This window comes from Schistocerca nitens, chromosome 7, assembly GCF_023898315.1.
Source record: "Schistocerca nitens isolate TAMUIC-IGC-003100 chromosome 7, iqSchNite1.1, whole genome shotgun sequence".
NCBI classification, from domain to species: Eukaryota; Metazoa; Arthropoda; class Insecta; order Orthoptera; family Acrididae; genus Schistocerca; species Schistocerca nitens.
This window is the reverse complement of record NC_064620.1, coordinates 139,150,547-139,166,527: the sequence shown is the minus strand read 5'-3', so window position 1 is coordinate 139,166,527 and position 15,981 is coordinate 139,150,547. Positions and strand designations below refer to the sequence as shown.

Below are 15,981 nucleotides of genomic sequence, written 5' to 3'. Positions count from 1 at the left end.
TGGGTCGATGATTTTCACTTGATTCAGTACTAAAAGTCTCTCATCGACTTCCTAATTAGTAATCTCAGATCCGTGAAGCAAAACAGACATAGTGACTGGCTGATAGAAGCAAGTTCAAATGGTTCACCCAACCCAGTTGACATAATCTGCCTCTCTGAACACCGTGTGACCACTGGTATAGGAACTAGGCCTAAGCACAATGAGAAACTCAGACACGAGAGTACTGCAAATGTTAGAATAAGGAAAGGTTCTCATAAAAGTATAATTAAAAATAATGCAAGTATATTTCATCAAAATATTGGGAGTTTAAAGAATAAAGTAGATGAGCTTCTGGTTTGTTTAGAAGATTTAGAAGCTGAGAATGAAATAGATATACTATGCCTGTCTGAGCATCACATTGTTACTGATATGGATAAGGTAAATGTAAGTGGATATAAGCTCTCTGCACATGTAATGAGAGAAAATATGGAGAAAGGAGGAGTTGCCATATATGTCAAAAGTTATCATTGTGCAAAAAGTATAGAAACAAAAAAGTTTTGTGTAGAGAAACATATAGAAGCATGTGCCTGTGAGCTTAAATTAAATAAAGGCACATTTATAACTGTAACTGCATATAGGTCCCCATCAGGAAATTTTCATCTATTTCTGAAAAATTTGGACTCCTTGTTGTGCTATCTGTCAGACAGGGGGAAGCAAATTATTATTTGTGGGGACTTCAATGTAGATTCTCTGAAAGAGGGTAATATGAAAAATGACCTTGAAGTATTACTCGGTTCTTTCAATTTGACACCCGTTACTGATTTTCCTACTCGGGTGGTAAAGGATAGCAGCTCACTGATAGATAACTTCTTTATAGACCAAGATAAGTTTAACCAGATAAATGCTCAGCCTGTTGAGAATGGTCTTTCTGATCATGGTGCACAGCTAGTTACAATATATGACATAGCTCCATTCAGCAATACTAAACAGTCCTCCAAAGTAGTACGTCCAGTCAACGATTTAACAATTGCAAATTTCAGGGAAAGCCTACAGCAGTTAGACTGGGATGAGGTGTACCGTGAACCTGATGCCAATTTAAAATATAATTTATTTCATGACATTTTTGTAAATGCATTTGAAAACTGCTTCCCCAAGAAAATAGTTAAATATACTCGTAAGAAACCTTGTAACAAACCATGGCTTACTAAGGGTATAAAAATATCTTGTAACCGGAAAAGGGAAATGTATCTGACAGCAAGAAAGAGTAGTGACCCAGAAACTATCAAAAATTATAAAAACTACTGTGTTATATTAAGAAAAGTTATTAAAAAATCCAGGAGTATGTGTATCATGTCTGAAATCAGCAACTCCGATAATAAAATTAAAACAATTTGGAATACTATTAAAAGAGAAACAGGTCAACCAAGAGCAGAGGAAGACAGTATTACCATCAAATTGAATGAAAACTTTATGAACAAAAAGTCAGAAGTTGAAAATATTTTTAATAATCATTTTCTAAATGTTGTGGATATAGTAGGATCCAGGTGTTCATTAGAAGATGCTAGGCTGTTAATGGAAGAGGCCATACCTATGCAATTTGATACAATTGAAATCTCACCCACTTCTCCCTCTGAAATTAGGAAAATAATAAACTTGCTTAAAAGCAAAAACTCACATGGAATTGATGGCATTTCCAGCAAAATACTAAAAGCTTGTTCTCAACAGATAAGTAAGATTCTCAGCCACCTGTGTAATAGCTCTCTGGAACAGGGCATTTTCCCTGATAGACTGAAATATGCTATTGTTATACCTTTGCATAAAAAGGGGGATAGATCTGATGTCAACAATTACCGTCCAATCTCCCTTCTAACAGCTTTATCCAAAATTTTTGAGAAAGTAATGTATTCAAGAGTAGCTTCACATATCTGTAAAAATGAAGTACTAACAAAATGTCAGTTTGGTTTCCAGAAAGGTTTTTCAACAGAAAATGCCATATATGCTTTCACCAGTCAAATTTTGAATGATCTGAATAACCGAACACCACCCATTGGGATTTTTTGTGATCTCTCAAAGGCTTTTGATTGTGTAAATCATGAAATTCTGCTAGACAAGCTCAAGTATTGTGGCATGAGTGGGACAGTGCACAAACGGTTTAATTCGTACCTAACTGGAAGAGTGCAGAAAGTTGAAATAAGTAGTTCTCGTAACATGCAAAGATCAGCACATTCCTCAAACTGGGGAACTATCAAGAATGGGGTTCCACAAGGGTCAGTCTTGGGTCCTTTGTTGTTCTTATTATATATTAATGACTTGCCATTCTATATTCATGAAGAGGCAAAGTTAGTTCTCTTTGCTGATGATACAAGTATAGTAATCACACCTGACAAACAAGAATTAACTGATGAAATTGTCAATACTGTCTTTCAGAAAATTACTAAGTGGTTCCTTGTAAACGGACTCTCACTGAATTTTGATAAGACACAGTACATACAGTTCCGTACAGTGAATGGTATGACGCCATTAATAAATATAGACCTTAATCAGAAGCATATAGCTAAGGTAGAATATTGCAAATTTTTAGGTGTGTCCATTGATGAGAGATTAAATTGGAAGAAACACATTGATGATCTGCTGAAACGTTTGAGTTCAGCTACTTATGCAATAAGGGTCATTGCAAATTTTGGTGATAAACATCTTAGTAAATTAGCTTACTACGCCTATTTTCACTCATTGCTTTCATATGGCATCATATTTTGGGGTAATTCATCACTGAGGAATAAAGTATTTATTGCACAAAAGCGTGTAATCAGAATAATAGCTGGAGTCCACCCAAGATCATCCTGCAGACATTTATTTAAGGATCTAGGGATATTCACAGTAGCTTCTCAGTATATATACTCTCTTATGAAATTTGTTATTAACAACCAAACCCAATTCAAAAGTAATAGCAGTGTGCATAACTACAATACTAGGAGAAAGGATGATCTTCACTATTCAAGATTAAATCTAACTTTGGCACAGAAAGGGGTGAATTATACTGGCACTAAAGTCTTTGGTCACTTACCAAATAGTATCAAAAGTCTGACAGATAACCAACAATTATTTAAGAGGAAATTAAAAGAATTTCTGAATGACAACTCCTTCTACTCCATAGAGGAATTTTTAGATATAAATTAAGAAAAAAAAAAACAAAAACAAATAAAAAAAATAAAAATAAAGAAAAACAAAAAAACACAATAAAATAAAGTTGTTATATTAACTTAAGTATGTTGTTAAATTAACCTAATTATGTCATGTATTGGAAAATTCGACTCGTTCCACATCATTACGAAATATCGTATTCATGATCCATGGAACTAGTATTAATCTAATCTAATCTAATCTGAGCACTATGGGACTTAACATCTGAAGTCATCAGTCCCTTAGAACTTAGAACTACTTAAACCTAACTAACCTAAGGACATCACACACATCCATGCCCGAGGCAGGATTCGAACCTGCGACCGTAGTAGTCGCGCGGTTCCCGACTGAAGCGCCTAGAACCGCTTGGCCACCGCGGCCGGCGATAGAAGCAGGTTTTGAGATTTGAGGAGACGGATCTTTATTTATTTATTTCAAAGACTGCCACAAAAAAACAGACTTTGAATTCTATATGTATTTTATTATCGTTTTTAAGAAGGCTTCCTAAATATTTAAAACTGTTGGCTGTTGTAGACGAGCTACAGACGGCTGTCTATAGAGTGTGGAGCTGCTAGATTGATCAAATAATTTTCGGGTTCTTCTTCAGTTTCATGTAGACCCACTTTCAAAGCAACTGTATAACAGTTTTCCGTAAGACTTTTGAAATCTTCTGTTGAGAAGATTTTAAGTACTTCATCATTTGCGTGAGCAAACCTACAGGTGGATGCAACATTTGGGTCGATGATTTTCACTTGATCCAGTCCTAAAAGTCTCTCATCGACTTCCTCTTGAGTAATCTTTTGTGTTTCGTTTTCATGACTTTTCTGTCAAGTTATATCCAAGGTGATATTTAAGGCGAAATGGATTTTTCCTGATTTGACTCCATCGTAAACTCTGAATTTCTTTGCCACAGTCGTCTTCATTCTGTAGGATGCATATATTTGTAACAATATGATGAATTTTGTGGGGAATTTGCATTTCGTTGACGATATTTATTAATTTTTGATGATTTACGGCGTTATGCAACATTTTGTGAGATACGAAAAGAAACTGACATCTGTATTAAGTTCTATTGTCTATTATTGCCCCAGATGTGATTAAGTAATGTTTTATAGAAATGTTCTTTCGAAAGCAACAATGATAGTCTGCAATTAGTTCTGCTCTCTTCTGGAGACACGCGGAAAATGTTTTGTATGCAACCTCCAGAAAGCAAATGGTCTGTAATTGCTACAAACAAAGGCCTCAGTTTTCTTTTTCGTGCGGAGCTGACAATTTCCATAAAATATTTTGTTCTGCAATACGTTAATCGCCTTTTCTATACCCGACGGCGGTTGAGGTTTGACTCCTGATCTGCCGTGTCTGGGCACAGAAATTAAAAAGAAGCTGCCTGTTTTTGCAGTTGAGAACATCAAAGAAAAAATTCACCGACTTTTTAGTGATTTAGTTTTTGACTGTTAATATGTTACCTTGCTTACTCTAACCAAAGTGGCTCTCTTTTGTCAAAATTATTTGTAGTTATCCTAAGACTTTGCTGCGTTTTTTTGGTTTTATTATATAAAAAAAAAAATCTCGTTAGGACTGCCATGAAATCACATCATTTGCTGGTATCTTAGGGGCTATCGTGTTTCCCTGCGAATACTAAAAGACATCTGGTCTATTACAGCACTGTCTACATATTTCTATTGCTCTGATTCTCTGCAATACTTTTTATTCATGTCTTTGTTTAAAATACTTCATATTCGTCCTTTTCGTTTCTCCCAAAACTCCAGACATTGGATCGTGCAGCCCGCCCCTTGCTTATTTTCATTTGTCCTCCACTTTAGAACAGAAAAAACAGTCTTGGTTTCACAAGACAGGTTTCTTTAATTTTCACATGTGACGCGTTTCGCCTGTTTTAGGCATCATCAGACAATCTTGGGAAATTACAAACTGGTATTCGTGTAAATTGCTATTAAAGGCAACAGTAAATGAATAAATTAAAAACAACAAAAGGAATACATACACCGATTGGACTATGGAGCACAGGGTGATGAAGAGTATAGATTTCAACTCATAAAATATTGCACCATAACTGAACTTACCGATAAAAATTCTTGCAAATCGTGACCGAGGCGTCAAACGTAATTAAAAGTCCCATAGAACTGGGAGGTAACAGCCAAATAACGACTGTCAGTGATTCATTACATCATCTAGAAGCAACACGAAAAAAGATAACGAAAGTAAGGGAAAGAAAGTTCCTAAATCGTGGAAGGAGTACCTAACGCAGGTAAACAGGCAAATTCAGTGTGCAGAAAAAAATCAGGAGTGCAAAATACACCCATATAATAGCTAGGTTAAGACACCTTAGGCAGATGAATGGGCACTAATAAGAATAAACAAATATCTAAAAAATTTTAGTAAAAATATGAAGCAACGAAGCCATAAGCAACGCTAAACCGGAAAACTAACTTTAACGATGGTAACTTACCCTCGAAGAAACAGCCCTATGAACATAAATATTGTCCGTGTACAACACTGAGTACGCGCTATCAAGTCGGAAACTGGACTGCCAAGCAAGTGTCAAGGCCACGTGGAGCCTTAGGGAGAAGAGGCTCACAAGGTGGCGTGCTAAAATTTAACTAACTGATCGTTAAGGCTTAAATAAAATAATCAGTAAGTAACGTAGGTGGCAACCATCATTTGAAGATACACATCATTGTGTCAAAGAATGCTTGATGTTTCGAACAGACTTGATCGTTTATTACATTCGGAGATTTGAGCAAGATGTGCTTGGAAATTTCAAACTCTTCAATAAATTCAGTTTCTTGCCTTTGTTGGCCACGTAAAGGATTTTAGGGTTTTCTAAATCTGGTGGTCGATGGCCAGAAGATTTGAGGCGCTGGACAAATGCAGAAATTTTTTCACCTGACCTTTTTTTGTCAGTAGGTGCTTGTGAAACATAACAGTGAAATATCTCACAGTCAGACCGATGTACTCGGTTCAACATTCTGTACACCAAATTTTGTAGACACCTGACTTAGAAAATAAATTCCTGATAGGTTTGATCGTTATGGGGAGCGTGTGCTGCATGGCAGAGCCCTTCGGAAAAACAACATGGACATTAGTATGCCGAAACAGTTCAGCAAAGTTGTATGAAATCGATCCAAGAAGTGGGATAGCCACAAGGGGGCTTTCGCACACCGCGGATGTAAACGAAAGATTAATAGCAGAGACTACAGCGTTTTTTCGTTCATTATGTAAACGGTTCACCAACGAAGGGCTGTAACTATTTTTGTGTGCTAGAAAGAGCAGGTTGTCTAATTCTTTATTGACATTCCCGTCAGAGGAAGGGCATTCACACATTCGTGTTATAGCAGTTGTATGAGTTTAAATCTGTGCGCCTCACCACCCGCTGAAATACGGATGTGGCCCTGTCCAACTGGTGTCCGATTATTATGATGATGTTTGGTTTGTGGGTCTCTCAACTGCGCGGTCATCAGCTCCCTTACAAAGTCCAAAGTCCAAATGATGAGGACAACACAGACACCCAGTCCCTGGCAGAGAAAATCCCCAGCCCGGCCAGGAATCGAAACAGGGACCCCGTGATCAAGAGGCAGCAAGTGGTGTACGTTTTCCTTTTCTTATTTTTAATTTATTCGTTTATTATTGATTTTAATGGCAATTTATACTTTTTTGTAATTTCCACCGATTGTCGGATGATGCCTAAAATAGACGACAAGCGTCACATGTGAAGATTAAATAAACCTGTGTTGTGCATCCAAGACTGTTTTTCCTGTTCTAGAGATCTATTACGGTTGCTGTACCAGTGCCACTGCCGTGGTCGTGGAGTGGAGTGATTTTAATTTGTCCTTCACTTCCTTTTACTAATAATTATTGACTAGGTTTCTTCTTCCTTATCTAACGGTTAGTATTACTTCTATTTCTCTTACCTTTTTCGGAAATTAATGTTTGTGAGTTGCTTGTATTACAGCCAACACAACTGTTTCAAGGTTTTTCGAACTCATTTTTTTGTACCACTTCCATGTTTGACTATGATCTACATCTAAGTAAGCTCGTCTTAAAGTCCTCAAGTATTTAACAATATTTTCAATATTTTCTCAACTGTAGCACGCATATCCTTCAGGCGATAAGAAAATCCTAATTCATACTTCGTTGGCGCCTCCAGATGATGAAGTTGGATTGACCAGCTAATCCAAGCGTAATATTCAAAAATTAATTGAAGCCTGAAGTTTGTTCTAGGATTTATATAGAAATACGTCTTGTAGAAACTTCAAAATTAATAATTGAGTTTTGAAACCAACACGACTGGCAAAGGTGTTCGGCTGTTGGCGTACTACGCCGGCCGTGCTAACCGAGCGGTTGTAGGCGCTTCAGCACGGAACCGCCCGACTGCTACGGTCGCAGGTTCGAATCCTGCCTCGGGCATTGATGTGTATGATGTCCTTAGGTTAGTTAGGTTTAAGTAGTTCTAAGTTCTAGGGGACTTATGACCTCAGATGACCGAGCGAGGTGGCACAGTGGTTAGACACTGGACTCGCATTCTGGAGGACGACGGTTCAATCCGGCGTCCGGCCATCCTGATTTAGGTTTTCCGTGATTTCCCTAAATCGCTCCAGGCCAATGCCGGGATGGTTCCTGTGAAAGGGCACGGCCGACTTCCTTCCCCATCCTTCCCTAATCCGATGAAACCGATGACCTCGCTGTCTGGTCTCCTTCCCCAAACAGCCCAACCTCCGATGTTAAGTCCCATAGTGCTCAGAGCCATTTGAACCATTTGATTTTGTTGGTGTGCTCCTGTCGTGTGCATCCGTGGAAAGTGGCTGAAGGAACGCTAACAGGAGCAGGCGACAAAGTGTTGTACGTCCACGCCCCCTCATAGAAAGCTGAGGTCGGAGCATTACCCTTCCCTTAAAGCAGAACAGGCGGCGCTCTGTGGCAGATCTGGAGACAGATCTTGTACGATCCTGACGCAGGCACGTGTGTCTCGGAACACACCGTTCAGTTCACACTGTTGAACGTGGGCCTCTGCAGCACACAGTCAGTAAGCGTTTGCATGTTGGCTCAATGACGTCGTCAAGAACGACTGCAGTGGGAAAGTCATCATCTAGATTGGTCCGTGGATCAATGAAAACGGGTCGCCTGGTCGGGTAATCACATTTCTTGTTACACCAGGTTCGATCTTCGTGTCCAGATACGCCGTCAGCCAGGTGAACTGCTGATCGGAACGTTGCATACGGGCGGGAAGAGGGAGTTGGGTGTTGGATGTCGCTACCGATGACTACAGTGTACAGGAGGTCGAGCGGTCAGGACTTGAGACTGGATACCCAGGGCGGGCGTTAAATGACAATATCGGAAATTTGCTCAAGGAAAAAGAGTATATTTCAGTGTACGGAATACAGAGGGTGGGCCTGGGGACGAGGTTACCAGGTGTAGGCCAGTCTAAGAAGACGAACAACTAAATAAGTGGGCAAGAGAAAGGGGGGGGGGGGGAGGGTGCGGTTCATGTAATGCTGGCGGCGGGCGGTCCCGGGGCGCAGAAAGTCGTCTGTTCTGCTCGAGGTCTGGATCACAAGAGAGCAGAGCAACTGTGTTCTGTCCTGCAGAATCCTCCAGCGCCCACACACGTGATCTGTATCCCACACACGCTATTGGCTAAAACCAATGGCGTGAATTCGCTAGCAGTTTCAATAGAGGGCTAAAGGCGTCTCTTGTCAGCAGCTTTAGCTGAACACAGCTGCCTCGGTTCTGAAAGGCAGGCAACTTGTGTTACGTAGGCACAGCCGAAGTAGCTCTGGGAGAAATCTTGTAAACATTCGTCTGGGCCATTTGAAATAAATTTTCTAAACCAAATCCTCAAATACTCCTTGACTGTTTAATATTTTTTGTGGGATCTGAAATTTAAAAACCTCTCTCACACCGGCCTGATTTAGCTTCACTGATCAGGATAGTAAAAAACATGCGTATATTAAGGGAATTTTCATTCACAAAGCAGGCTTATCACATTCACACAGTTCAATACTATTCTATCCTGATTAAATTGAGCTTAACTTAAATTCCATAAGGCAGTGAAGCAATTTCGAAGTCTCGGTGCGACGAAAATTGTCAGTCGATCTCCTGAAAACATTTGTAATAATTATTAACTTTCGGTGATCACATGGGGAAGACAGGAGATCTGCTGGTAAGACCGTGTTAGCCTATTTATTGGAAGTAAGAAACTGGATGTCTTGAGCATACAAAACGGCAGGTTCGTCCAGTGTAAATCAGACGTTCCCCACTGATCCCGTGCAACACCGCGTAGTAAGCAGACACTGTCAATAATAGTCAGTTAAGTAATACGCGAACACACTTTAGTTTAGTTCATGTATTAAATTCCTTCTCATACCGAATCTCATCAAGATGGCGACTAGCTCAACAATACATACCTATACATCGTCGTTCTTTCATGGCTAATCGGCAAGATCTGAATCATTCTTTTCATAAGAGAAAACATACGAGTAGATAACAGAGAAGCTATTCCATGGAGTAAATGGACGCACCAAGGAATAATAGGGCTTGAAACTACTTTACATTGATAATCATCGTATATTAAAGTTTAGGAATCGGTAAGATAAGAAAAGATATTTCGAGATATGTACTGAGTTATTTAATTTATAAAATTTCTGAAAATATCGCGGAGAGACCACTGCAAGAGACATTACAACTGGCTGCCATCCTGCACAACTTGTACAGCGCCACGAGCATAAGCCGGCGGGGACAGTGTTACTCGAGCAAGTCGAACACTAGTTATGCTCACTTATTTTCACTTGGGCTTTCAGGGGATCTGTGGCAGTAATCAAAGGCACCATGCACAGCTGTGGATTACGTGAACATTAGTACTGCGCACATATATCCATTCATGAAACTTCCTGGAAGATTAAAACTGTTTGCCGCACCGAGACTCAAACTTGGGACCTTTGCTTTTCGCGAGCAAGTGCTTCTGTAAAGTTTGAAATGTAGGAGACGAGATACTGGCAGAAATAAAGCTGTGAGGACGAGACGTGAGTCGTGCTCGGGTACCTCAGTTGGTAGAGCACTTGCCCGCGAAAGGCAAAGGTCCCGAGTTCGAGTCTCGTTCCGGCACACAGTTTTAATCTTCCAGGAAGTTTCATATCAGCACACACTCCGCTGCAGAGTGAAAATCTCATTCTGGAAACATCGCCCAGGCTGTGGCTGAGCCATGTCTCCGCAATATCCTTTCTTTCAGGAGTTCTAGCTCTGCAAGGTTCACAGGAGAGCTTCTGTTAAGTTTGGAAAGTAGGAGGCGACATACTGGCAGAAGTAAAGCTGTGAGGACGGGACGTGAGTCGATCTCGGGTAGCTCAGTTGGTAGAGGACTTGCCAGCTAAAGGCAAAGATCCCGAGTTCGAGTCTCGGTCCGGCACACAGTTTTAATCTGCCAGGAAGGTTCATGTCAGCGCGCACTCCGCTGCAGAGTTAAAATCTCATTCTGGATATCTATTCATCTCTGAAGTCTTCCATCAGGGTAATTGCCCATGTCACAAGGCGCGATTCTTGCTTCTTCGCCACTAAACTTACCTGATCTGAACCGAATGGAACAGATCTGTAACGCTGTCGGCCGCCAGTTCCAAGCCCACAAACCATCAGACCGTAGTTTTGTTTGTCAGGAGGCTGGATGGTTACTTCGGAGATTTTTTTGAACACGCTTGGCATGATGCGTTATTTGTCTGCCAACGCTTCAGCTGAAATTCAATTACCTCCTCTATTCTGACACTATTAAAATGTTTGCTGACTCTGTGCTGTGATCTGAACAACAGATTTATCTCACAGTAAGTTACACGCTCTTTATGCCTCCTTATTGTGCGACAGAAATCTCCTATATAGGAATGAAGATGGATTTCGGAAACAGAGATCTTGTGAAACTCGGCTCGGTCTGCCCTACCATGAGCCTCAGAACATCGGAGACAAGGCTGCCCAGGCTGAAGACTTGCTTCTTGACTTCTGGTGGGCATACGGTACAGTTCTGGTATGTCGTTTAGTGAACAAAATACAAGCTTACCGCGTATTGGATTAGAGTTTTGAAGTATACAGGACCTGAAACTTCCAAGCAGATTAAAACTATGCTGGACCGAGTCTCGAACTCAGGAACTTTGCCTCTTGTGAGCAGTTGCTCGATTGACTGAGAACAGCTCGCGTCTCCCCCTCAAAGCTTTACTTATGCCAGAATGTTATCGCCTACCGCCTAAACTCTGCTGCAAAGTGAAAAATTAGTTCTGGAAACATCTCTTGCTGTGGCTAAGCCATGTCTCTGCAATATCGTTTCTTGCAAGAGAACTTGTCTTGCAAGTTTCGCAGGAGAGCTTCTGTGAAGTTTGGTAGGTAGCAGACGAGATACTTGCGGATGTAACGCTGTGGTGAAGGGTTGAGCGTCGTGCTTAGGTAGCTCAGCAGGTAGAGCGCTTGCTGCGAAAGGCAAAGGTCCCGAGTTCGAGTCTAGGTCTGTCACACAGTTTTAATCTCCCTTGAAGTTTCATATCAGCGCACAGTTCGCTGCAGAGAGAATGTTTCATCCTGTATATAAGACTTCCTTGGTGACAGAACTCAATATGTATTCATAAACGGAGTACCCCAGGGGGGAGTTATACGGCCTTTACTGTTACACTGCCCAGTTTGATGTGTTTCTTGACTACCGAAAGGGTTCGGCACAGCTCCACTCTGTCATCTGATGGACAAAGTTCGATCTCGCGAAATATCGGACCACCTTTGTGACTAGATTCAGAACTTCTTACCGAATACAACTCATGTAGGAGACGAAATAGTCAGTTGTAAAAGTATTTGGGAATACTCCAAGGGAGCCCTTATAGCACACGATTTATGTATAAATTATCTTTTTCCCCGTGGCTTTGCTCGCATTCGTGTTCGACATATATATTGTGTACATCTATGCTCCCTGTCTGACTCCATTTCTTACCCCCCCCCCCCCTCTCTGTCCACGTTATCCTTCCTCCTCTGTCATTATCCATTAAGTGCCCCCCCCCCCCTCCCTTCCCTGTGTGTAGCCATGCCAACCCATACACGTAACCCATGCAACACATACCGATACTGCCCACAAAACATGCTTGTCTTTTAGAGGAGCCTACATGTGAGGATCTGAAAACCCTTTTCTCCCATATCTCTTGGCCTATGTGAGATAGGAGGTTCTAATGAAACTGCAACTTCCTGGAAGATTCTAATGCTCACAGTGCTGATTATCATATAGCAAGGAATTTGTGTACCAGGTTTGCCTGAAATCGATCCACTGGTTTAGGAAGAGATGCTGGATATAACACACACACACACATACACACAAACACAAACACACACACACACACACACACACACACACACACACACACACACACACATATATATATATATATATATATATATATATATATATATATATATATATATATAGCCGGCCGGTGTGGCCGAGCGGTTCTAGGTGCTTCAGTTCGGAATTGCGTTACTGCTATGGTCTCAGGTTCGAATCCTGCCTCGGGCATGGATGTGTGTGATGTCCTTAGGTTAGTTAGGTTTAAGTAGTTCTAAGTTGTAGGGGACTGATGACCGTAGATGTCAAGTCCCAAAGCGCTGAGAGCCATTTGAACCATTGTATATATATACATAAAAAAAAGTTTTGTATCACCCCAATTCTCAGAACTCCTGAAGACAGACGCTGACTGTGGATATTGTATCACAGACACAGTACCTTTGACTGTTCAGAGATGATACTAAACCCGCCCAAAGATATAAACAACCATGCATGAGCAGCGCCTATTAGACGGAGCATGTCGTACAGCCGATCAGTTCCAGTCATTCCACCAGGAAGGAGGTACTTGGCTCGTGTTGTCTGTAGTTGAATCATGCCTAGACAGTCAATACCGCTTATCGATCGTGTCTGCATTGTTACTTTGTGCCAGGAAGGGTTCTCAACAAGGGAAGCGTCCCGGCGTCTCGGAGTGAACCAAAGCGATGATGTTCGGACATGGAGGAGAGACAGCAACTGTCGATGACATGCCTCGCACAGTCCCTCCAAGGGCAATTACTGCAGTGGATGACCGCTACCTACGAATTATGGCTCGGAAGAACCCAGACAGCAACGCCACCATGTTGAATAATGCTTTTCGTGCAGCCACCGGACGTCGTGTTACGATTCAAACTGTGCGCAATAGGCTGCAAGATGCGCAACATCACTCCTGATGTCCATGGCGAGGTCCATCTTTGCAACCGCGACACCATGCAGCACGGTGCAGATGGGCCCAACAACATGCCGAATAGACCACTGAGGATTGGCATCACGTTCTCTCCTCCGGTGTGCCGCATACGTCTTCAATCGTCAGACACGTGTTTGGAGGCAACCCGGTCAGGCTGAATGCCTTAGACACACTGTCCAGCGAGTGCAGCAAGGTGGAGGTTCCCTGCTGTTTTGGGGTGGCATTATGTGGGGCTGACGTACGCCGGTGATGGACATGGAAGGCGCCCTAACGGCTGTGCGATACGTGAATGCCATCCTCCGACCGATAGTGCAGCCATATCGGCAGCATATTGGCAAGGCATTCGTCTTCATGGACGACAATTCGCGCCCTCATCGTGTTTATCTTGTGAATGATTTCCTTCAGGATAACGAAATAGGTCGACTAGAGTGGCCATCATGTTCTCCAGACATGAACCCTATCGAGCATGCCTGGGATAGATTGAAAAGGGCTGCTTATGGATGACGTGACCCACCAACCACTCTGAGGAATCTACGCCGAATCGCCGTTGAGGAGTGGGACAATCTGGGCCAACAGTGCCTTGATGAACTTGTGGATAGTTTGTCACGACGAATACCGGCACGCATCAATACAAGAGGACGTGCTACTGGGTATTAGAGGTCAGGTGTGTATAGCAATCTGGGCCACCACCTCTGAAGGTCTTGCTGTGTGGTGGTACAACATGAAATGTGTGGTTATCATGAGCAATTAAAAGGACGGAAAGCATGTTTTTGTTGATCTCTATTCCAATTTTCTGTACAGGTTCCAGAACTCTCGGAACCGAGGTGATGCAAAACTTTTTTTGATATATGAGAATGCTGTTTGATAAATCACTGTGAGTAGCAACAACTGTAAAATATATAGAAGTATGTCTTTTGTTCCAAGTAAAACTAACTGGAAAAGCAATTTCAAGACTAACAGTCATTGGAAATATCTTGGGTAGATATAATTCATCCACAAAAGAAGAGACTTAGAGAATAAGCATTTCGATCGATTCTTAAGTATTGCTTTCTTATATAGTATCGTTATCAGATTGATCTGATAGAGCAAATGAAGACAGTCGAAGGAAGAGCGGTGATTTCCATCACGGTTTCGGCTTAGCCATTGCGAGAGCATTACAAAGGAGCAGGCTCATCTCTACCAAATGCCAGGTGCTACAAGGTAAGAGCTGTGTACCACACCCGAGTTTGCTGTTAAAGTTCTGGGAACGTACATTCCAAGAAGAATCAGGCAAATTATTACTGTCCTCCACGTACGTCTCACGAATGACCACTTCTTGGGAATTGGGGAAGTTGCAGCTCATACGAGTGTTTGCCTGCTATTGTTCTTTCCAAGAACCATGTGTGGATTGAGCGAAAAAAAGGGGGGGAGATGAAATTGACACCAGAAGTACCCTCCACCTCACACTGTAAGATGACTTGTGGAGTGTAGCTGTGGATGTGGAAATACAGTCATTATGTGCTCGGCATTTTCATGCGCAGTATGTAGTTTCTGCTCATTCCACGGAATAGCACTTTGAGTGACTCCCTTCTCGCTCTTTGTTTTCAGTTGTGACAGTGTTTTGTGTTTGTTCTTTCAACCCTAGGAAAGGCCAGACGTCTCCAAACCTCACGGTCCTAAACGCTTACTTTGGTGACATCACGTGCATCAAGTACCAGAGGACTGTCTACATGACGTGGGACAACCTGCTTGGTAAGTGCCTCTCTCACTTCGCTATGTGTTGAAGCAATGTGACAATGAATTTCTTCTATAGATCTCTTTAGCGTGCCCGTGTTTCCATTTGTTTTACTCGATGGTCATTTAACTATAAGAGCCAGATATGTTGATCTAGATCAATAGTTCCCAACCTGGAGCTAATTCCCCCCTGAGGGGTAAGATGAAATTTTCTAATGGGTAAAAATCCAAAAACGTGTGATTGTGTTTCACTCATGAAACTAAATTACTTTTAAAACATCATTACCATTATCACAATTTTGGAATACCTTAATGCTGATTGTAGAAGTTATCAATAATTCTTTTTCCTCAGTTACTAGTATTAACGCATGACACCATGCAGTGGAGGTCACAGATATTTCACATAGATCACCGATTACACACGTACTTTGTACTTGGAACTGTACCTCTATGAAAGTGAAAGTAAGACTTCCGCAACAAACGTTGAATATCTCATGAAAATATCTTCTGTATTGTAGATAGTTCCTGCAATAGACGAGAAGTTGCTTCATTACTAACTTCGAAATGTATACACTATGTGATCAAAAGTATCCGGACACCCACAGAACATACGTTTTTCATATTAGGTGCATTGTGCTGCCATCTACTGCTAGGTGATACGTATCAGCGACCTCAGTAGTCATTAGACATCGTGAGAGAGCAGAATGGGACGCTCCGCGGAACTCATGGACTACGAACATGGTCAGGTGATTGGGTGTCACTTGTGTCATACGTCTGTAAGCGAGATTTCCGCACTCCTAAACATCCCTAGGTTCGCTGTTTCCGATGTGATAGTGAAGTGGAAACGTGAAGGCAC

General features: G+C 41.6%; 1 protein-coding gene across 1 annotated transcript in view; it reads left to right on the top strand.

The window, feature by feature from the left end:
• The window catches only part of LOC126195504 (pickpocket protein 28-like), a 119,228-nt gene that overhangs the window by 90,869 nt on the left and 12,378 nt on the right, over positions 1-15,981 (top strand). The window contains exon 10 of the mRNA XM_049934132.1: positions 15,037-15,143. Coding sequence (XP_049790089.1) covers positions 15,037-15,143 — 107 coding nt within the window. The remainder of the gene's footprint in view (positions 1-15,036; positions 15,144-15,981) is intronic.